General features: G+C 36.0%; 2 protein-coding genes across 2 annotated transcripts; both read right to left on the reverse strand.

The window, feature by feature from the left end:
* Positions 1-2,396: 2,396 nt before the first annotated feature.
* Positions 2,397-7,792, reverse strand: LOC128212522 (uncharacterized). The gene is made up of 3 exons (XM_052918008.1): positions 7,305-7,792; positions 3,638-4,249; positions 2,397-3,342 (listed from the first exon to the last, which is right to left on the reverse strand). Exons 1-3 carry the CDS (start codon positions 7,729-7,731, stop codon positions 3,161-3,163), a joined length of 1,221 nt encoding a protein of 406 aa, XP_052773968.1. The 5' UTR covers positions 7,732-7,792; the 3' UTR covers positions 2,397-3,160.
* Positions 7,793-13,020: 5,228 nt separating this feature from the next.
* On the reverse strand, positions 13,021-22,768 carry LOC128210743 (uncharacterized). Its single transcript, XM_052915096.1, has 8 exons — positions 22,697-22,768; positions 21,664-22,122; positions 20,688-21,527; positions 20,320-20,484; positions 16,046-16,189; positions 15,000-15,458; positions 13,891-14,865; positions 13,021-13,696 (listed from the first exon to the last, which is right to left on the reverse strand). Exons 1-8 carry the CDS (start codon positions 22,704-22,706, stop codon positions 13,515-13,517), a joined length of 3,234 nt encoding a protein of 1,077 aa, XP_052771056.1. The 5' UTR covers positions 22,707-22,768; the 3' UTR covers positions 13,021-13,514.
* Between the last annotated feature and the right edge of the window lie 2,222 nt (positions 22,769-24,990).

A 24,990-nucleotide genomic window follows, 5' to 3' on the forward strand; every position in this document is an offset into this window, starting at 1 on the left:
GTGAGACCATTACAGTCTTGGTTAGAGTGAGACCATTGCAGTCTTGGTTAGAGTGAGACCATTGCAGTCTTGGTTAGTGTGAGACCATTGCAGTCTTGGTTAGAGTGAGACCATTACAGTATTGGTTAGAGTGAGACCATTACAGTCTTGGTTAAAGTGAGATCATTGCAGTCTTGGTTAGAGTGAGACCATTACAGTCTTGGTTAGAGTGAGACCATTGCAGTCTTGGTTAGTGTGAGACCATTGCAGTCTTGGTTAGTGTGAGACCATTGCAGTATTGGTTAGAGTGAGACCATTACAGTCTTGGTAAGAGTGAGACCATTACAGTCTTGGTTAGAGTGAGACCATTACAGTCTTGGTTAGAGTGAGACCATTGCAGTCTTGGTTAGAGTGAGACCATTGCAGTCTTGGTTAGAGTGAGACCATTACAGTCTTGGTTAGAGTGAGACCATTACAGTCTTGGTTAGAGTGAGACCACTGCAGTATTGGTTAGAGTGAGACCATTACAGTCTTGGTTAGAGTGAGACCATTACAGTATTGGTTAGAGTGAGACCATTACAGTCTTGGTTAGAGTGAGACCATTACAGTATTGGTTAGAGTGAGACCATTGCAGTCTTGGTTAGAGTGAGACCATTGCAGTCTTGGTTAGTGTGAGACCATTGCAGTATTGGTTAGAGTGAGACCATTGCAGTCTTGGTTAGTGTGAGACCATTGCAGTCTTGGTTAGTGTGAGACCATTGCAGTATTGGTTAGAGTGAGACCATTGCAGTCTTGGTTAGTGTGAGACCATTGCAGTATTGGTTAGAGTGAGACCATTGCAGTCTTGGTTAGTGTGAGACCATTGCAGTCTTGGTTAGAGTGAGACCATTACAGTCTTGGTTAGTGTGAGACCATTGCAGTATTGGTTAGTGTGAGACCATTGCAGTCTTGGTTTGAGTGAGACCATTACAGTCTTGGTTAGTGTGAGACCATTGCAGTCTTGGTTAGAGTGAGACCATTGCAGTATTGGTTAGAGTGAGACCATTGCAGTCTTGGTTAGAGTGAGACCATTATAGTATTGGTTAGAGTGAGACCATTACAGTCTTGGTTAGAGTGAGACCATTACAGTATTGGTTAGAGTGAGACCATTGCAGTCTTGGTTAGAGTAAGACCATTGCAGTCTTGGTTAGTGTGAGACCATTGCAGTATTGGTTAGAGTGAGACCATTACAGTCTTGGTTTGTGCGAGACCATTGCAGTCTTGGTTAGTGTGAGACCATTGCAGTATTGGTTAGAGTGAGACCATTGCAGTCTTGGTTAGTGTGAGACCATTGCAGTCTTGGCTAGTGTGAGACCATTGCAGTCTTGGTTAGAGTGAGACCATTGCAGTCTTGGTTAATGTGAGACCATTGCAGTATTGGTTAGTGTGAGACCATTACAGTCTTGGTTAGTGTGAGACCATTGCAGTCTTGGTTAGTGTGAGACCATTGCAGTCTTGGTTAGAGTGAGACCATTACAGTCTTGGTTAGAGTGAGACCATTACAGTCTTGGTTAGAGTGAGACCATTGCAGTCTTGGTTAGAGTGGGACCATTTCAGTCTTGGTTAGAGTGAGACCATTGCAGTCTTGGTTAGAGTGAGACCATTACAGTCTTGGTTAGAGTGAGACCATTACAGTCTTGGTTAGAGTGAGACCATTGCAGTCTTGGTTAGAGTGAGACCATTACAGTCTTGGGTAGAGTGAGACCATTACAGTCTTGGTAAGAGTGAGACCATTACAGTCTTGGTTAGAGTGAGACCATTGCAGTATTGGTTAGAGTGAGACCATTACAGTCTTGGTTAGAGTGAGACCATTACAGTATTGGTTAGAGTGAGACCATTACAGTATTGGTTAGAGTGAGACCATTACAGTCTTGGTAAGAGTGAGACCATTACAGTCTTGGTTAGAGTGAGACCATTACAGTCTTGGTTAGAGTGAGACCATTGCAGTCTTGGTTAGAGTGAGACCATTGCAGTCTTGGTTAGAGTGAGACCATTACAATCTTGATTAGAGTGAGATCATTACAGTCTTGGTTAGAGTGAGACCATTGCAGTATTGGTTAGAGTGAGACCATTACAGTCTTGGTGAGAGTGTGACCATTGCAGTCTTGGTTAGAGTGAGATCATTACAGTCTTGGTTAGAGTGAGACAATTGCAGTCTTGGTTAGAGTGAGACAGTTACAATCTTGGTTAGAGTGAGACCATTACAGTCTTGGTTAGAGTGATACCATTGCAGTCTTCGTTTCAGTGAGTCAATGATAGTCTCCTTTTGAGTAAGACAATAACAGTCTCGGCGAGTATATCTATCCGTAATACGTATTATAAAAGAAAGACACATACTACTATAAAAAAAAATCTTAACAACGATTCAATATCCGTATTACACAAATATGTATACAAAAACACCAGGTAATAAATGATTATAAAATTATATGAAAATAATTCAAGTTTCAAGTTTGTCCCGTAAACAGATATGAAACTTATGACAAAATGAGCATAGCAATAAACATTTTACAAATATATAGGGGCTTTGAAATTTATATTCCGCCTTATACCTTCTTCGGGTGTCGAAATTGTTTTTGTTGTAAATCTAATCTCAGCAATCGTGTCGGTGTTTTCATTTTGCTACTTATTTTGATAATGCAAACGTGACAATTACATCAAATAGCATCTTATCAAATACTATTTTCTTATGATATGTAATAATGATGTTCTTCAATACCAATCTTTGTATATATGTTTAAAGCACAATCTTTAATAAAATGGTAAGGTGAATGCATTCAATATAGCCTACTTTGGCAGATACTTTGGTTGTTTCCTGTTTACGGCTTAGTTCCAGCCTTCTACAAGTGCCCCCTTCCCCCTAAACTCTAGAGTATATAACATGGGACCTAATGTATAATCCCCTTCGGTGTCTGTTATAATTGAAGATAAATCAGAACAGTATGCAAAAATATTCTTTCAAAGAATATCTTTTGTAGCGCTTAGGCACAAATTGCTATTAGCAAATAAATAATACCTAAGAAATTTGGCACCCTACTGTTCACATTCGGACAAATAAATGGATATGCATAGCTGGGGGATAAACATTCTAGACATATCTTAAACTTGGGTGTTTAAGTGTGCTTGATATGTAATCGGTATATCAACTCTGAACACCTAGATGCAAGTTAATGTCCTCTTTTAACCACCCAGTGATCGTCTTGCAGTTGTTCACAAGGTAAACGCCAAGGGGAACCTCGCTGTCTCTATCACGGCAACGCTTTGCCACACTGTTTGCGAATGTTTTGCAACACTCTCTAACGATGCTTTCATTCGATACATCAGCTGAAATTTGAGGGTATCTGTTAGGCAAAAATAGAAGTCGATATATACTAATAAAACACACAAGGTCTTTAAACGAAATAATTGACAGGGCATTACAAATATTACACGTATTGTCATTTGAAACTACTTTTATAAACTTTTGATAAATGAAAATGAATCCTTTTTAGAGATATATCATTTATAGAGAAACATCCCTATAATAGAGCGTGAATAAACTGATGGATGGATTTGCATTACTGTATTTGCAGCGGTGACAGCATTTATGAATGAACCCGTACGCATGTTTTAATCTTACCTACTCCAAGAAGAGGAATCGCAACAGAATTGACGACAATGTCATCTTTTTTAAATTTCGTTAGTTTACGAAATATGCTTGCAACACACTCGTCTAACTTACTACTGTCTGAAACATCTTTCCAAATCGGAGTACGGACATGAAACAATAATTTGACAGGCTTATACTCATCGTATCCACAGCACTTAGATATAGCTATGCGTCCTTTAGCGAACAGTTTCTTCAGAGAGGCAATTTCAACAGCTTTGTGGTAAGCATATTTGATAGTCATCGAAAAGACGCCTCCATATGAAGCACCCTTATACTCTGGACATACAATTGCATGTACAAACGGGTTACGGATATCTTTATATGTGACTTTAAGGCTTGTATTTTCGCTGCTCCATATAGTGTCATCAATGTCTTGCAAGGATCTTGGTATTTGAAGAACCTGAGATCTTTGGGCAGGTAGAAGATGATCAAAATACTCTGACACTTGTTTGAATTTTGCGTAGTTTTTTTCGACAAGGTATATATCTTGCCAAGCGGAACTGACATCTTCTGATCTGGAAAACTCTGTTAATGCTCGGGCATACTGATAGGCGCAGCTTTCAAGGTTTATACCAGCAACTCCTGCAAATAAAAAAGGAATCAGCAAAACCTATAGCAACAGCCACAAGAACCACCTCGCTACTGATCAATAACACCAACAAAAAAACAATAAAAACAACAACAACATAGCAACAACGACATCACCAACAGTAACAACTGCACAATCTAATATTATGACATCAAGAAATATGAAATTATGAACATTTAGATGAAAACGAAACAATCATTAATCAGGGTATATTTGTGTGAATAAAGTCAGGACAATAAATGTAGAAAAGCTCCTACAGCAAACCTACAAGGTAGCATGTGGAAACAGGAAAACGGTAGTTATCATTTTCTTATTAAAATTGAATTGATATTTCAAAGAGCAGTATCCTTATCTAGATCCAAACTATTACTACTGTTTTGTAACTCCAATTTACTTGAAGATGCATCATATCTAAATAATCCATACCACTGAAGTGGCATGCAGGATGCTAAACATGTTTGAGTGCCATTCAACCCCTACTTCAACTTTCACTTTGGTTATAAAAATCTTAAAGTGAATTATACTCGAATATAAATCAATCACATTCAAGATCACCCGATATAAAATGTATTTAACGAATGTTTTAAAGATGTTCACTAAAAACAACGTTAGTTTTTACACTACTGCGCAAATTGAATGAATAGCAATTCCACGTTCGATTGATAAGAATGGGAGACTTGTTAAATTATATTGATCAACTCAGCTTTTGTTGTTGCTTGATTGTACATAACGTACATAACGTATTTATTGTGATTCACATTTAATGTAACATGTTATGTCCAACACGGCACGGGTTTTCTATTTGAGTATCGTACGATAAGAGTTAAGCGGGAGATCTGACAATATTCTTAGAGAATTTGCACTGTTTCCAAGAATTCGTTTTCAATGCAGATTGAACTTGCTTAATTAATAATAAATATAACAACAAAAATCGTATTAGTTTTACTGTTCTAACAAATGTTTCTAAAACCTTTACAATACATTATGCCATACATGTATGTATGTATGTATGTATTTCTTTAGACCTTGCGATCAAGGATAACCCGTGAAAGTGCAAGCACTTATTTCCAACGGGGTCCTTTGTTTTTGCTGAAAGGACAGCACGCTGAAGAGGCAGTGGTGGGATACAAGGAAGTCCGGGTGCGAGACCCTAGCTCTTTTTCGAAGAGACCCCTTGGTTCTTTTACGTGCTCGGTGTAAAGCACCGATACACGGGGTACAACTTCCCTGGGTTAAACCAGTACTGAGTACACCACTTTTCCAAGCACTACCCTTTAAATGCCAAGCGCCAGGCAAGGGAGCTACTTGTACCAACTTTTAACGTCTTTTGGTATCACGCGGCCAGGGATCGAACCGACGACCTCCCGCTCCGTAGGCGGACGCTTATCCACTAGGTCACGGAGACGGTCAATACATAGCCCGTTTTTATTAAAAAAAAAAATCAATTCTTGTCGTACAAGTTCTTTTAAAATGAACTGGCACACATCCGTTTAACTCGAACCGAAATTGTGCAAAAGCCGTACATTGTCGCGCTTTTTGTAGTAATAACGAATACGTTTAGACGCAATTTCGAACTTATGTTGAAGAAAACCGTGCAAAGTCGTAAAGGTCTCGTGTCCATGGCTATTGGTCATCTGCGACGTTGTTTTCCTGCGTATTTCATCTCGCCGTATATCGCTGCGTATCGCGAGAAATGTCATGACAATATCAGTTTAGTGAATCACGAAAATGGGTCGTTATTCAAGTGAAATCGTGAAGGTAATAATTAGTGTGAGGTCATGGTTCAGAATTTTTTTACGAATATTACTGAATAAGTACTGTTGCAAAACAGATTCACCATGTGAGCACATAGATATGATAACATCTATAATATGCCCTAGTAAGGTATTGTACGCTTCAAATATGGCATAAGGAAAACAGTAACATAGCAAGAATATCAGCAATTAAATCGGAATAAAAAAGATAAATGTTTTGAATCATAACATGATATCCATATCCATATTACTTTTGCGTTCGGCTCAATGATCTTATTGGTTTGAAAACAACAATGTATACAGTCACTTATAGACATTGAAGTTTCATTTCGTTTGTTTATGTTCGATGTATATATGTACATATCCTATGATGATGATGATGGTGATGATGGTAGTGGTGGTGGTGGTGGTGGTGATGATGATGGTGTTGTTGTTGGTGGTGGTGGTGACGATGATGATGATGATGATTATGCTGATGCTGATGATGATAATGGTGGTGGTGGGGGTGGTGGTGGCGGCGTCGGTGACGACGACGACGACGATGATGATGATGATGATGATGATGATGGTCCGGGATCCAGTTGGACCCGGGGGTCTTGGGGGTCAAAATATATTCTTACAACGGAAGAAATAACTGTATGACTTGAAAAGACTATTATTTGCATTAAAGGCACTTACTCTTTGAAAAGTGCACTTTTTAACGAAGCAATAGTGTGACAAATCATTAGAAGTGTTCAAACTAACATACCGACGGCTATTACCCTTAAACAAATGTTGATATATGCTCAAATATTTTCTTTGAAGTCCACGATGTTCGTACGGACCTTTATAACGAATATAACCCTTTTACAAATGATATTTACTCAAATACTGCCTTTGAAGTCCACGTTTTTGAAACGCTTTTATGGAGTTCCATTCGGTACGGAGATTCGTATAGCAGCTATGGTGTGCAGAACATCTTTGAACAGTTCAACATTTTCTTGTGGACCTTTCTGATAACGTCTGTTCAAGACTCGTGCGAATGCTTTTTACGTATGTACTCATTATTCGTGGATCACCCAGGGCAGTTAAAGCAAAATGTTGCGTTTTTGTTGGCAAGAGTATTACTCACTCTGATTATCTTTAAAAGATTTATTATACCAATAAATAAGCGGCTAAAACTAAAGTTTGAATTTTACTTATGTTTCACATATCTATACACTAAACAAATAATATGTCATTATAAGCATTAATCGATGCCAATGATTGGTTCTCAGGAATATGTATATTCTACGAATACAAAAAAGAGACTTACCGGAAAAAACAAAAGGAAATGCTATTCTCGTCTGCCCAATTTTTGCAGCCATTTTAAGACTACCAAATATATTCGAAAATATATTGTCCTCTGTATTGTTATCATTCCCAACTGCTCGAGTAGGATGTATAATTATTACTTTTAATTTCCCCCCACTAGTCAGTATACATCCGGTTTTCTCATGTATAGGCGCATGGTTTAGTTCTTCCAAACAAATCTCGCCACCTTCTTTCTTCAAACATTCAAAAAGCTCTCCTCTGCTTTCCCTAGTTCCATCCGATTTCACAACACAAGGAATGACGATGCATGTATTATCCTTTGCAAATTCCATAACATCACCGCATATTACATGTACCACCTTTTTGATCGGTATATCATATATGTAAAACGTCTTAGATGAACGCCTGTAGATAGTCGAAGACGCCATAAATGATTGTTTAATGTGTGTGCCCTATTTTTGATAAATCACACAATGATAGGTTTTGTAATATTACACCAACCTTATTTAAAATAACAATGAAACGAAATTGATATCAGGTAAAAGCTATAGTCAAATATTTCTTCTATAAATAGCTATTGATAATGTTAGTATAGTATATCTTTATCAGCTATATGATATTGCAAAATAGTAGCCTGGTTAAATAGTGCGCAATACAGTTTGTATGTGTCATGTCGAAAAACACATTTCATGAGCTCTTTGCAACTCGGATAGAGTTATACTAGAATACAATGGAATGCAATATTTGCTGAAAACACTTGAGAAAGACTCAATCTAACAATCGGAGGCATAAAGTGAATCATAAGTGCCAATGACAATATCAACCCTGGTTTGATGAATACAATTACAGTCCAGGGGCACCGGAAGGTATTTTGTACTGGGGAGGCGGGGGTAACCCCTATCCTCTTGTGTTTTTTTCTTCTTAAATCACGTCGCTTAAAATACATTTAAAGTTTTTTGAGGACTCGCATCAATTCTTTAAGACTGCTTTAAAATGACAAAGGGTGATCCCTCCCTGTTGCGAGTTATTTTTTTAAATCACGTCGCTTCAAATACATTTTAACGCTATTCAGGACTCACAACAATCGTTTAAAATGGCTTTAAAATAAACTGTTCATTATACCAATTGTTTTCAACTACATTGGTTATTATCATGCATGTTTGTACGTAAACATATTCTTACCTGATGATCATAGTAAAGCAAAGAATGCAATTGAACCGCTTAGCATTGTCGTCTGAAATTTGCACTTTCTGTCATTGACATCCTTTACCCTATGATCTTTGATGACCGCTGAATGATTCGATATATATAAACGTGTCGTTAATTGCACAACACTCCGTAAAACCGTTTCCATGGACACAGACGATCGCGCCATTCACAGTCAATAACAGTCTTGTTATGTGTGAGTCAATAACAGTCTAGGTTTGAGTGAGTCATTAACAGTCTCGGTTTGAGTAATACAATAACAGTCTAGGTTTGAGTGAGTCAATAACAGTCTCGGTTTGAGTAATACAATAACAGTCTAGGTTTGAGTGAGTCATTAACAGTCTCAGTTTGAGTAATACAATAACAGTCTCGGTTTGAGTGAATCAAAAAAGTCTCCATTTGAGTGAGTCAATAACAGTCTCGGTTTGATTAATACAATAACAGTCTCGGTTTGAGTGAGTCAAAAAAGTCTCCGTTTGAGTGAGTCAATAACAGTCTCGGTTTGAGTAATACAATAACAGTCTAGGTTTGAGTGAGTCAATAACAGTCTCGGTTTGAGTAATACAATAACAGTATAGGTTTGAGTGAGTCAATAACAGTCTCGGTTTGAGTAATACAATAACAGTCTCGGTTTGAGTGAGTCAATAACAGTCTCGGTTTGAGTGATACAGAAACAGTTTCGGTTTGAGTGAGTCAATAACAGTATAGGTTTGTATGAGTCAATAACAGTCTCGGTTTGAGTGATACAATAACAGTCTCGGTTTAAGTGAGTCAATAACCGTCTCGGTTTGAGCGATACAACAACAGTCTCGGTTTGAATGAGTCAATAACAGTCTCGGTTTGAGTAATACAATAACAGTCTCCGTTTGAGTGAGTCAATAACCGTCTCGGTTTGAGCGATACAACAACAGTCTCGGTTTGAATGAGTCAATAACAGTCTCGGTTTGAGTGATACAGAAACAGTCTCGGTTTGAGTGAGTCAATAACAGTATAGGTTTGAGTGAGTCAATAACAGTCTCAGTTTGAGTGATACAATAACAGTCTCGGTTTAAGTGAGTCAATAACCGTCTTGGTTTAAGTGAGTCAATAACAGTCTAGGTTTGAGTGAGTCAATAACAGTCAAGGTTTAAGTGAGACAATAACAGTCTCGGTTTAAGTGAGTCAATAACAGTCTAGGTTTGAGTGAGACAATAACAGTCTCGATTTGAGTGAGACTATAACAGTCTCGGTTTGAGTCAGACAAAAACAGTCTCGATTTGAGTGAGACTATAACAGTCTCGATTTGAATGAGTCAATAACAGTCACTGTTAGAGTGAGACAATCAAAGACTTGGTTAAAGTGAGACCATAACAGTCCTTGTTTGAGTGAGACAATAACAGTCACTGTTAGAGTGAGACAATCAAAGACTTGGTTAAAGTGAGACCATAACAGTCCTTGTTTGAGTGAGACAATAACAGTCACTGTTTGAGTCAGACAATAACAGTCTCGATTTGAGTGAGACTATAACAGTCTCGGTTTGAATGAGTCAACAACAGTCACTGTTAGAGTGAGACAATCAAAGACTTGGTTAAAGTGAGACCATAACAGTTCTTGTTTGAGTGAAACAATAACAGTCACTGTTAGAGTGAGACAATCAAAGACTTGGTTAAAGTGAGACCATAACAGTCCTTGTTTGAGTGAGACAATAACAGTCACTGTTAGAGTGAGACAATCAAAGACTTGGTTAAAGTGAGACCATAACAGTCCTTGTTTGAGTGAGACAATAACAGTCACTGTTAAAGTGAGACAATAACAGGCTCGGTTTGGGTGAGTTAATAACAGTCTCGGTTTGAATGAGTCAATAACAATCTCGGTTTGAGTTAGACAATAACAGTCACTGTTATAGTTTGACGATTACAGACTTAGTTAGAGTGAGACCATAACAGTCTCGGTTTGAGTGAGACAATAACAATCTCGGTTTGAGTGAGATAATAACAGTCACTGTTAGAGTGAGTCAATAGAAAGCACGGTTTGAGCAGAACAACCACAGTGTCGGTTTGAGTAAGACAATAACAGTCTTGGTTTGAGTGAGTCAATAACAGGCTCGATTTGGGTGAGGTAATAACAATCTCGGTTTGAGTGAGACTATAGCAGTCACGTTTGGAGTGAGATAATAGCAGTCACGGTTTGAGTGAGTCAATAGAAAGCACGTTTTGAGCAGAAGAACCACAGTGTCGGTTTGAGTGAGACAATAACAGTCTCGGTTTGAGTGAGACAATAGCAGTCTCGGTTTGAGTGAAACAATAGCAGTCGCGGTTTGAGTCAGACAATAGCAGTCTTGGTTATATAGAAACAAGAGTAGTATTTGTTCGATTGAGTTGTTGTTTAATTGATAATAATCCCGGATTCATTGGGACATTATCTGTATCGACTTGATGGCGGCAATAGCAGTCAAGATGGATAGGGTCAATAACAGCCGCTGTTTGGCTGAGACAATAACCGTCTCGGTTAGATTGCAACAATAACCGTCTCGGTTAGATTGCAACAATAGCCGTCTCGGTTAGATTGCAACAATAACCGTCTCGGTTAGATTGCAACAATAGCCGTCTCGGTTTGATTGAAGCAATTGCAGCTCAAAACCTCAAATTTGATATTTCCAGCATTTCATGTCTTTACAGAAGAGCTATACCTTCCGATGCACATTAATGTATAGGTATCTACATTACGTCAGATGTGATTGTCATGACATGACCTCGAGGTGAACGCCATTGAATGCATTTGCCTTAAACTGCGCATTACAGACGCCTTCTACTTGGAACTTTCTATTCACCCCCTAACTCCAGTTGATATGTTCTTGATTGTATTAAAATCTCAATATCAATGGTTGTTGATACTTGTATTAAAGACATTTTTATCACATGGGATTTCAACATAGCCATAAATAAACCCGTCAAAAGATTCTTTCTGTCAACAATTCAACTTAACCAACGTCATACGAGACCCTACCAATTTTACCGTATTTCCTGAGACCTATTCCTCGTCTCTTCAAAGGATATCATTCTCGATTGTGGTCTCGTTGAACCATTACTCGAACCTACTGGTAACGAACACCAGCTTGACATTTCTACATAGCTTCCTACAAAATTTAAGCCAATGCATATTTCTATTAAATAGTTATAAAGCATATCGTAAAACTAGTCATGGGCTAATAAACGGCTGCCATCTTGGCTTTTGAAATGTTACCATGATAACAATACTTAAATCAAATGCTTATGAAATTACTAATTCTGCAAAATTACGTCGCGATATAAATAGTATTCAATTATTCGTTAAGAGACTCCTTAACAATTTTTTTCATTTTATCAGTTTATTTCTATAATTGGATCGGAAGAATTGTGCATAGGTTTACACATACAATCTAATGAAATATTACTTATTTATTTGTTTTTACTAATATCGGTAAGATAAGGACATACATAGATATAATGAAATCTGTCTACCATATTTCATTTAACAAAATTGAAACAAATACAATATATTTGGTTTAGAGCTTTGTATTTTTTGCGTATATAAAATGAATGTACAGACAGTCGTAATGTATAAAAGGATATTCTAAATCCACATGGTAATATATACATATAGGTTTAACACTCTAGACTGATGTTTGAATCTTTAAAAACATCTAAAACTGTGCTATTCTCTAACGTACAATACTATACAATACTAATCAAGTCAATCGAAGCATGTACACTTGAACACTTCTATGGATGTCGCTACATCAATTATTGAGAACAATATCGAAGACATAACTCAAACCCAAACCATCTATATTTAAGTATTAAACACAACATGTATTACAATCTCACGTTGCTTGCTTATATTTTGTTATCACAGAAAACTATTTTAATCAAATATTGTACATTGTGTACATTTATTTTACTAACTTTTACAAAACATTTTGAGTTAATCAAAGTTTCTCTAAGTAAGGCGTTAACAAACGTACATAAAATTAAACATTTGAAACATTTCGAATTCACACTCTAAACACTACATCCACTAAATGTTACAAGGTCTTCTGTGATCCAAGAGGTCAACATAGAGCAGCTGTTTACTAGGTAAACATCGAGAGGCAAAGAGCTTTTCCGTTCCCTGCAACACTTAATCACGCTTTGCACAAAAACTCGACAACATTCACGAACAACGTCTTGATATTCTACATCAACTGTTAAATATTAAAACTGATATTTTGCAGGGGTTAAAAAAATCGTCTTAAAAAGGTCTTATTTATATTCATCGTTTATCAACAAATTCGTTTAAAGACTCCTTAACAATTTTACATCATTTTATCAGTTTAGTTCTATAATTGGATTGGAAGAATTATGAATACTTAAACACATACAATCTAATGAAATATAACTTATTTATTAGTTTTTACTTATATCGGTAAGATAAGGACATACATAGATATAATGAAATCTGTCTACCATATTTCATTTAACAAAATTGAAACACATACAATATATTTGGTTTAGAGCTTTGTATTTTCTTGCGTATACAAAATGAATGTACAGACAGTCGTAATGTATAAAAGGATATTCTAAATCCACATGGTAAAATAAACATATAGGTTTAACACTCTAGACTGATGTTTGAATCTTTAAAAACATCTAAAACTGTGCTATTCTCTAACGTACAATACTATACAATACTATTCAAGTCAATCGAAGCATGTACTCTTGAACACTTCTATGAATGTCGCTACATCAATTATTGAGAACAGTATCGAAAACATAACTAAAACCCAAACCATCTATATTTAAGTATTAAACACAACCTGTATTACAATCTCACGTTGCTTGCTTATATTTTGTTATCACAGAAAACTATTTTAATCAAATATTGTACATTGTGTACATTTATTTTACTAACTTGTACAAAAACATTTTAAGTTAATCAAAGTTTCTCTAGGTAAGGCGTTAACAAACGTACATAAAATTAAACATTTGAAACATTTCGAATTCACACTCTAAACACTACATCCACTAAATGTTACAAGGTCTTCTGTGATCCAGGAGGTCAACGTAGGGCAGCTGTTTACTAGGTAAACATCGAGAGGCAAAGAGCTTTTCCGTTCCCTGCAACACTTAATCACGCTTTGCACGAAAACTCGACAACATTCACGAACAACGTCTTGATCTTCTACATCAACTGTGAAATATTAAAACAGATATTTTGCAGGGGGTTAAAAAATTCGTCTTAAAAAGGTCTTATTTATATTCATCCTTAATCAACAAATTGATAAGCGTATGGAGATACAAAATAAACAAGTATAACAATACACATACAATCCATATGCATTGGCTGAATAGAAACAATCAAGTAAACAAAACAACTTTACATACCTACTCCCAAAAGCGGTATTGCAATAGACCTTTCCTGGTCTTGAAATCGATTCAACTTTAGAAATATGCTTTCGATGCTTTTTTGTAGATCTGTATTGTTTGAATTTGTGTTCCAAATCGGTGTGAATACATGGTACAGAAATCGGACAGGTTTGTACTCTTGGTACTTGTCACAAAATGATCGAGCCACACGTCCTTCGACATTGACCTTTCTTAACGATGTGAACTTGACGGCTTTCCAGTAAGCAAATTTCACTGACAGACCGAATAAACCGCCATGTGGTTTGTCTTTGTACTCCGGACAAACAATGATATGAGCAGCTGCAACCCGTATATCATCTTCTAGTACCTTAATTTTAGTTTTTCTGTTACAATCTAAAGTGTCTTTGCGCTCTTTCGTCCTACTTAATCTATTTCTTTTTTCCCGGATCGGCATCGTTTCATTTCTAACAGTTTTATAAATTGGATCGGTATTGCTGTTTCTACTTCTTCTGTGATAACTATTATGAGCATCATCATAGTAGTTGTCTACTTCCTGTATCAGGCTTCTACTGTTAAACATAACTTCACCGGGCATTCTGCCTGCAACGCAATCATTATCAGATTGCACTCTTCTACTTTTAAACATAACTTCACTGGGCAATCTGCCTGCAACGCAATCATTATCAGATTGCACTCTTCTACTTTTAAACATAACTTCACTGGGCAATCTGCCTGCAACGCAATCATTATCAGGTTGCACTCGAGCTGGCTTTAATACATCTTCGTCATATGGTTTCGGGATATTCAGCATTTCTGTCATACTTCTTGGAAGAATCTTTGTAAAGTAATTAACGAGAAGCGTGACTCTTTTTGAGTTCACCTCAACAAAATAAATGTCAACCAAGGTGAAAGGATTCTGTGATATACGGCAAAATTCAGTTACAGCTCTTGCATACTGAAATGCACAAATTTCCAGGTCGACTCCTGCAATACCTGTAAGCATGTATTACACATCAATGTAAAATTTAATACATTGATTAATAAAACGAGGTATTAACAATAAGAACAAACTACCGTGTACCTGCCAAATAATGTTTATAAGAATTTGTAGGTATTCTAGCCATTACCTGAATATGCAAATGGGAAGGCAATTGACATCATCCTCTCCTTTTCTGCCATTTGCAACGCACTCAACATGTTCCTGAAAATGTTTTCCTCTTTATCTTTGTCATTATGAACTGGTATTGTTGGATGTATGATATTTACATCTGTATCGCCGCCCTCTGTAAATGCGCATTGTGTCTCGGGATCGATCTTGGCTTTCATTAAATTGTCTTCATACTTTTGTCCGCCCTTTGATTTAAGATATTGAAACAGTTTTCCTCTGCCTTCGATACTTCCGGATTTTCTCATTACGCATGGATTCACAATGCAATCAGAGCTTGTTTCAAGGATATCATTACAAACAACCTGTACCTTTCTTTTACTCTTTGATATCGGGAAGAATTGTGCGTCGTTTGCCTCTGATTTCTTATTATTATCTCTGGTGATAGACACATCTCTCTCACAAAATACCCAGGTTCCACCTATAAAAATGATTTTAATAATAACCTATCAAACCTTAAGCTTAAATCAACATTCTGATACATGAACACATATGTTGATGATGGCCGTACTACTTTGCCTCATATTGCCATTGTCGACATGTTTTTTCACGTAAGATGACATACTTATGTGCATGTTAGTCTATTTTAAGGAACATGGAATGTCAACCGCTCATTTTAGTAATTATTATAAATCTATTTTAATTTACGTAAATTCAGCTCATTATTAAATTTTATCTCTTGTTTTTAATACAATTATGTTATTTCCAAAACCGTGATCACCTAAATCCCCTGTGTAGCCAATATTTCTAAGTAACAATACAATAATTTGATAAGCATGCGGAGACTATGTTAACTAGTTTCAATCGCTTTTCTAAATTTTAAATGGTTTTACTTTTGGCCCACGCTAAAATACTGACCCTACCTCTAGCGAGTCTTAAATACTGCTAAAAAAATTAATAAGTTAGACACAAATGCCTCCTCTTTTGTAATTGTTTTTCTGAATATAAAGAGAGAGCAAATTTGGACATCGCAAAATTAACAGAAAAGTTAATTTTATTGTAGATTACCTTCAGCCATTTCCTTTAAAAACCTATCCAGAAAAGAAAAATAAACAAAAATCATCAACTTTTCAAACTTCCTGTACAACTTAAATATAAAACCCAGTGTATTGGTTGTATTAGATAAGATATACAACATGTAACAGTTCATAACTTCAAATGGTATGTTTACTTTGGGAGTATGATGAATCGATAAGACAGGTTTTATTGGCAAGCATTTAATTTAAAGTAAGCCAGAATATGTTGTAATCGATTCATTTTATTACTGATAACACTTATTCGTTTGAAATATTCCGCTCTAATCGATTTACAGAGGTTCGGTTTTCGAAAAAAAACAGGAGTACTTTTTAATCGCCATAAGTTAATCATTAAGCTTGGTTTATTGTTTTCCTTATCTGTATATACAGATAAAACAAGTACATTTCATGATTCAAAATCCAATCATAAAATACACATGTTTGAAATCGGCAATGATGGACGCATACATGGCCTGTGCAGGTTTATATAAAAACAACAATTAACAATTAACTGCATTTAAACTAGATCATATATAAATAAAATGGACTCCTTTCATACGATCAAATCAAAGGATGAGAGTACCTTTAAATGATCTATGGCGAGTTAAATCGAGTGGGTTGAAATGACATTTACCTTGACCTTTCGTGACCTTAATGAAAAGTATTTAAGAAAGCTTGACATATCTACATAGCTTACTACAAATATTTAAGTAATTGCATACTTCTATCAAATAGTTGAAATGCATAACGTCATGTGCCCATTTAAACTGCTGCGATCTTAGCTTTTGGATTGTTTACCATGATAACCTGCAGGATGCCAGCTGTCCACCATCGCTAAAGATCAACTTCGGACTTCCTCCGACACAATATACCAAGAAACGCCCTGGACAAAAAGTGCACACAAAAATCTTTAGAGACTGTGCTAAAATCAAATGCTTATGAAATTACTAATTCTGTAAAATTACGTCGCGATATCAATAGTATTTAATCATTCGTAAAGAGACTCCTGAACAATTTTATATCATTTTATCAGTTTATTTCTTTAATTTGATTAAACGAATTGCTAATACTTAAACACATATAATCTTATGAAATATAACTTATTTATTTGTTTAACTAATATCGTTAAAATAAAAACATACATAAATACTGTGAAATTTTTCCTCCATATTTTTCTTAATAAAATTGAAACACATACAATAAATTTGGTTTAGAGCTTTTTTGGCGTACAGAAGTGAATGTACAGGCAGTCAGGGGCGTAGCTTGTCAAATATCAATGTGTAGGCTCTGTTGTTCTAGTGGGGTTTGGGGGCATGCCCCCCCCCCCATTTTTTTTTGAAATCCTATATCGCCGCAGCTGTATTTTGGGGCATATTTTGGGATTATATATTTTATAATTTTGCAGTTTTTGCCAAGCTGAAAAGTATATTCCATACTTGTTCTAAAGCAGTTCAAATTTTCAACAAACAATATCAGACTATATTTACGACATGAATATATAACCGACCATGTCAATAAAGGTAATCAGACAAAGAAACCGGAACTAGGTAGAAATCGTACAAATCAAACAATTTTTGTAGCAAAGGCTACACTTGCTTCAGAAAAAATTAGCTTCCCGCACTTCCTTTAGCTTCCCGCGAATGTATTTATAACATTATTTATGTCGACGTCCAAGTCCTTGTGAAAATGCAGTAGTGCCAAAGATGACATCCTGTTTGTGCTCATGGTCGACCGCAAATAGTTTTTGATTCGCTTCATAGCACGAAACGATCGTTCGCATGATGCTGATGTCGGTGGCATTGTCAACAGTACTCCGGGAATGCCATAAATACACGGGTAAAAATCTTTGCTCGTCTGTTGGAGCGTATCTTGGAGCCGAGGCGGTCTACTCTCCGCGATATTCCACCGAACATTCACCTCGCAACTTCGTTACCGAAAGCTTATAACGAATGCTGGAGAATCGGCGCGACTCGACCACCTTGTTTCGCACAAAGTACGCGGTTTCGTATGCTGCTCCATTTCCTCTTTAGAGGTGGCATCTCGAGACAACCCGTCCACGAAAGCTGCTAGCCGTTTCGTAATCGAACATAAAACTTATGTCCTGGACAGTTGACATCATTGTCAAATACAAGAAATATTGGAGCTGTGAACCAAGGCGAGATTCAGGCAATGCGCTTGCTTTGCAGTGTACGTAGTAAGTATGCGGTGATCTTTCACGAACAAGAGCCTGAACTCCTCTATATTTCCCCGACATGTTTGATGCACCATCGTAACACTGTGCTCGAACTTTTCAAACGTCAATGTCGGCTTCCTGGAGAAATGACATAATATTGGCACAAAGTTCAATTCATTTGACAGAGGCACACTGAACGAATCCCAAAAATTCCTCTCTTACTGTACCCTTATTGTCAACAAATCTGACACAGAGCGACAACTGTTCTTTAGTTGATTTATCGGTAGCTTCATCGACAATAATTGCAAAGTATGGACAGTTCCGACAGCCGCTAAGAATCCTTTCCTTGACTTGTTCAGCGCAAATGTCAATAAATTCGTTTTGGATGTCAGGGGAAGTGTACGTGGCATTATACTTTGCTCTAGCTATGTGCTCCAACAGAATTTCATCATTGTGTGAAAATGCAGTAAGTATTGCGTAGAAATTATGTTTCCTCTGTATGCCCTCATAGTGGTATGTTTTGCTTTGCACAGAGAACTATTATTTCAATTATTCTATGCAAGACATGTCTGCTATTCTCCACTGTTGTCCTAGCGGAGACCGACAGTTTCTTGTTAATAGACTCACTTTTTCCAAACTGTTTGTCTTGATAACTTTCAGCTCGAGCGGAAGCATTATTATGACACGTTCCATTTTCATGACGTTTAACCAACGATGACAAGTTCTTCCAATCAGTCATACCAGATGTAAACGTCTTCTCTCGGCCATCAGTACCTCCAAACAGGCAACAGTTCACACAATATATCGCATCCTTTGACGTAGAATACCGCAACCATTTGTTCTCCAATAGCCATTTACCATTCAGTTTTCGTTGTTTGCTTCCAAATGTCATGTAAAGCAAAATATTTAAATGTTAAACATTGTAGAGATAATTCTAGAATAATGGTTTCGGACGCACGAATGGATATTTTTTTTAATATATATATGCTGTATCGAGGAATCGAACCAGGTCGCTCGTGTGGCAGTCAAACATTATACCACTACACCACAGTCGATTAGCCAATTTTTAAGTTGTTAAACTAGTATATATTAATTTAACACATTTGTTTTGTATTAAGTACAATAAACATTTTATTTTTCAAAAATAAATTAGATCAAATGCAAATTTTAATTAAAAATTCAGATAAATAAAAGCAGTTGATACATATTTATTATGAGTATTTGTTAAATTATTTTATGTCATACGCTGTTCACACGTTGCAAGGTCAAACGCATTAAATTAAAAACTATGACAAAGAAATGCAGTAGGCATACCTAAATGGGAATGGATAGGACAAACAAGACGACCAGGTTTCAGTCAGAAGACGTCGCTTTATTTCCTCATCAGTGGCACAGAAGTTAGAACCGCCAATATCCGGATATGGAGAGTCATGTCAAGTTGTTACAATTTCAAATCAAGCGCTCAAAAAACTTTGATCTGACTTCCTTGGTCGCTTGGAAATTTCGTTACCACACTTCTTCGAAGCAGTTATGAAAACCTTCGATTTTTTTAATAGTGTTATTAAATACGGACTTATTTTCATATTCGATGGGTACGCTGCAGATTAACACTATACCCCTTTCCCCCCTTACCCTTCAATTCTTATTGCATTTTTGAAATTTTTATTTTTTTCATTTTTAAGAAAAATGTGTAGGCACGTGCCTACAGTGCCTAAAGGAAGCTACGCTCATGTCAGTTGTATGTATAAAAGGATAGTCTAAATCCTTATGGCAATACATATAAATAGGTTTTACATTATATATTGGTGTTTGAATTTCTGAACACATCTAAAACTGTGCTATTCTTAACGTACAATACCATACAACACCAATCAAGTCAAAGGAAGCATGTACTTTTGAACACTTCTATGAATGTCTCAACATCAATATTGAGAACAGTATCGAAGACATAACTAAAACTAAAATCATCTATGTTTTAATATTAAACAACCAGCCACTATTTACAATACATGCTCCTAACCTAGTTATCAAAACGTACATAAAATTAAAACATTTGAAACATTTCGAATACACACTCTTAACACTTCACGCACTAAATGTTTTGAGGTCTTCTGCGATCCAAGAGGTCAACGTAGGGCAACTATTGACCAGGTATACATCGAGGGGCAAAGAGCTGTTCCTTTTCCTGCAACACTTAATCACGCTTTGCACAAAAACTCGACAACATTCACGAACAACGTCTTGATCTTCTACATCAACTGTGAAATATTAAAACTGATATTATGTAGAGGTAAAACGTATTCGTCTTAAAAAGGTCTTATTTATATTCATCCTATATCAACAAATTGATAAACGTATTGAGATTAAAAAATAAACGAGTATAACAATACACATACGAACCATATGTATTGGCTGAATAGAAACAAAGACAAAATCAAGTAAACAAAACAACTTTACATACCTACTCCCAAAAGCGGTATTGCAACAGACCTTTCCTGGTTTTGAAATCGGTCCAACTTTAGAAATATGCTTTCGATGCAATTTTGTAGATCGGTATGGTTTGAATTTGTGTGCCAAATCGGTGTGAATACATGGTACAGAAATCGGACAGGTTTGTACTCTTCGTTCTTGTGACAAATTGATCGAGCCACACGTCTTTCGGCATTGACCTTTCTTAACGATGTGAACTTGACGGCTTTCCAGTAAACAAATTTTACTGACAGACTGAATACTCCACCATGTGGTTTTCCTTTGTACTCCGGACAAACAATGATATGAGCAGCTGCACCCCGTATATCATCTTCTAGTACCTTAATTTTGGTATTTTTGTTACAATCTAAAGAGTCCTTGCGCTCTTTGGTGCTACTGAATTCATGACTTTCTTCACGAATCGGCATCGTTTCATTTCTAACAGTTTCATAAATGGGATCGGTATTGCTGTTTCTACTGTGGTGATCACTATGATGAGCTCCATCATTGTATTTGTCTTCTTTCTGTATCGGGTTACCACTCATAATCGCAACTTCGCTAGTCGTTCGGCCTGCAACGCAATCATTATCAGGTGGCACTCGAGCTTGCTTAAATACAACTTCGTCATATGATTTCGGAATATTCAACATTTCTGTCATACTCCTTGGAAGAAGCTCTTTAAAATATTGTACAAGAAGAATGACTTTATCCGAGTTTTCCTCAACAAAATAAATGTCCGCCAAGACCAGAGGATTTTGTGATATACGACAGAATTCAGTTACAGCCCTTGCATACTGAAATGCACATACTTTCAGGTCCACTCCTGCTGTACCTGTAAATATTTCATCCTCATTGATGTTAGTTTAGATACATCGATAAATAAAACGAGGTACTTAACAGTAAGAACAATTTACAGTGTACCTGACAAATAATGTTTATAAGAATATAAAAGGAATGCTAGCCATTACCTGAATATGCAAATGGGAAGGCAATTGATATCATTCTCTCCTTTTCTGCCATTTGGAAGGCACTTAACATGTTCCTGAAAATGTTTTCCTCTTTATCTTTGTCATTGTAAACTGGTATTGTTGGATGTATGATATTTACATCTGTATCGCCGCCCTCTGTAAATGCGCATTGTGTCTCGGGATCGATCTTGGCTTTCATTAAAACGTCTTCATACTTTTGCCCGCCTTTTAATTTAAGGTATTGAAATAAGTCTCCCCTGCCTTCAATACTTCCGAATTTTCTTATTACACATGGATTCACAATGCAATCAGAACCAGAATTCAGGATATCATCACACACAACGTGTACCTTTCTGATACTCTTTGATATCGGGAAGAATTGTGCTTCTTTTTCATCTGATTTCTCTTTATTATCTCTTTTGATATACACATCTCTTACACAGAATTCTCTGGTTCCACCTATAAAAATGTTTGTTATAATACATTATTAATCATTACAGCTGAAAACAATATTCTGCTACGTGAACACAGGCGTAGTTGATGATTGTACTACTTTACCTCATATTGTCATTGTCGACATGTTTTCAACGAAAATGACATACAATCATAGGAAAATTGAATGTCAACTGCTCATTTTTTTTAACTAGTATTGATTTATTCCAATTCACTTAATATACTACTGCGCATTTTTAAAATTCTATCTCGTTTTTAATAAAATTAAGTTATGTCCAAAACCACCTAAATCTCATGTTTTGCTGACATAAGTACCCATTAAGTAATTTAAATGGCATGCATATTTATATATTAAAAAGTTCCAATCGGTTTACCGCCTTTTCACCTGATTTGAGTTTGACCATCACCTCAATACATACTGACACTACCTTCCGCGAGTCTTAAAAACACTGTTAAATGTATTTCAATAAGAAAGACGCCCATGCCTTGTCTCTTGTACTTGTTTCCTGAATATGAAGAAAAGTAAGCGTATTTGATCATGTCCAAAATAACGGAAAAGGTGTAAAGAAATGCAGATTACCTTCAGCCATTCCCTTTAAAAACCTATCCAGAAAAGATGAATTAACAAAAATGTTCAACCTTTCAAACTTCCTTTACCACTAAATTATAAAGAAATTAGAGTAATGGGTGTAATAGATAAGATATCAAGGTTGTAAGATTTGATATCTTAAAATGTTGTGTTTACTTTGGGGTATGATGAGGGTAGAAGTCACCTACAAGTTGACACATTTTATTGAAAGTAAGCCAGAATATGTTGAAATCGGTTAATTTAATCACTGCTAACACTGATTTGTTCGATTTGAACGTGCGCTGAACGATTACAGCGGTTCGGTTTTCGAGTGGAAACTTGGGTGCCTTCAAAAAATCGCTAAAACTTAATCATGATGGGCCGCATACAAAGCCAGTGCAGGCTTATAAAAAAGATAAAGAATATTTACATTTAACAATTAGCTCCATTAAAACTATGTCATATATAAAATGACCCCTTTCGTACGATCAAAATCAAAATTTGAGAGTACATTTAGATAATCTATGGCGAATTTAATCGAGATAGTTCATCAACATGACTGCACTCAAGCACGATTGGCGTTATCAAAAATAAATATTATCAGTATAGTATTAACTTTTATCGAAGAAAAGTTTACATACCATTCAACCTTGTGTGTGTGTGTTTCAAAACCTATGCTAATGATTTGTACTCGAAACCTGATTGAATTGTGTATTAGCACAGATTTATAAAACATCATTCGAACTCAGTTGCTTATTGCCCCTGCTTTAATTATATGAAGTACTTTTTATATACCCTTTCTGAAGTTCATGATTATTAAACAAATGATATTGGAAATAGTGAATAAGCGACCTAAAAACATAGAAACAGGCATTACATGAGTTGTTTTAGCAATGCTCGCGAATTCTAATTTGAGGTAAATAAATATATTGTTATTTACCTTTTGAGATACATTTTTTACAGGTACGCATAAGTGATCAAAAATATTATTATTATTATCATTGCTTGTTGCATCTTCGTCTGGTGTTTTCCATACCTAGTTCAAGTTTCTTTTATTTTACTCAGTATTTATGTAAAAAGCTACAGAAACATGCTCAGTAGCAAAAAGTTTAATCATAAACCCGGTTTAGTGGCAATGGGCAAACGCCAAAGACATAGAACAAAAAATCACAAACAAGAAACATAGGACAGCACAAAACTCTACAAATAGCACAGTGCATAAATACTATATATATATAAATTATAATTGGTTGATTATTTTTTTTCACTGTTTTTTTTTCATCTGTTTCCATCCTTTCAATATTAAAGCAGGCTTTTATCTCATTGTTTTTCTACTTAAAGTTTGGCCATCAATTTCACAAATGCCTTTATTTGCTTTTTCTTGATCTTTTGGCTAATTTCTTTCGTTCATATTGAATACTCAAGTTTACCATGCCATCGGTGTTTAGTTAACCATGCCATCGGAAAAAGTTTATCATGCCATCGGTTTTTACGTTTACCATGTCACCGGTATTACGTTTACCATCTGACCGGTTTAACGTTTACCATCTGACCGGTATAACGTTTACCATCTGACCGGTTTAACGTTTACCATCTGACCGGTTTAACGTTTACCATCTGACCGGTTTAACGTTTACCATCTGACCGGTTTAACGTTTACCATCTGACCGGTATAACGTTTAACATCTGATTGGTATTAAGTTTACCATGCTATCCGTATTTGGTTTGCCATGCCATCGGAATCACATTTGCCATGCCATCGGTATTACGTTCACCGTGCCATCGGGATTACGATTAGAAATCCTGTGTTTTCTGCACAATTCTTTCAAATCAAGTATCTTTCATAAGAACCATTGTTTTGGACATTTGTTTATTATGTTTGGTATGTTATCAATCTTATTTGGGAGTAAAAGTACAGCTTTAAGATTAACATGCAATCGGATTTAATTTAAAACATGCCTTAAGTTTAACATCCCCTTGGCATTGAGTTTGAACGAAATAAGAAATCAAATGAATGTGTGAATGCCATTTTTATAAAACTTTCGTCAAAACCGAATCTCTTTGAAAAACAAGGCCAAGCTTATTCTATCTTATTGTGACGGCGACAACAACTCTATGACAGTCAATTCTAGTTTATCAATCAATGAAATTATAGAAGTTTCAAATGGTGTCAATGTGTATTTAATAAAACTATAACAACAAATTAAATGAACATATATCTACACCCGAGTTACAACCCATCACAATTGTATAGTATATAATCAGATTATCTAAACAAATTAGCAGAAATGCTTTTTCAGAGCAAT

The sequence above is a fragment of the Mya arenaria genome, chromosome 12 (assembly GCF_026914265.1).
Source record: "Mya arenaria isolate MELC-2E11 chromosome 12, ASM2691426v1".
Classification (NCBI taxonomy): domain Eukaryota; kingdom Metazoa; phylum Mollusca; class Bivalvia; order Myida; family Myidae; genus Mya; species Mya arenaria.

Bases quoted from the DNA above. Each gene is read 5' to 3' on its own strand.
- LOC128212522 (XM_052918008.1), bottom strand. From the start codon at position 7,731: ATGGCGTCTTCGACTATCTACAGGCGTTCATCTAAGACGTTTTACATA. The intron at 4,250-7,304 runs GTAAGTCTCTTT...TTTTATTTGCAG, and splicing joins ATTTCCTTTTGTTTTTTCCG to GAGTTGCTGGTATAAACCTT. The intron at 3,343-3,637 runs GTAAGATTAAAA...CTCAAATTTCAG, and splicing joins GATTCCTCTTCTTGGAGTAG to CTGATGTATCGAATGAAAGC.
- LOC128210743 (XM_052915096.1), bottom strand. The intron at 21,528-21,663 runs GTAATGGCTAGC...AAATATTTACAG, and splicing joins CTTCCCATTTGCATATTCAG to GTACAGCAGGAGTGGACCTG. The intron at 15,459-16,045 runs GTAATCTACAAT...TCATTTTTATAG, and splicing joins TTTAAAGGAAATGGCTGAAG to GTGGAACCTGGGTATTTTGT.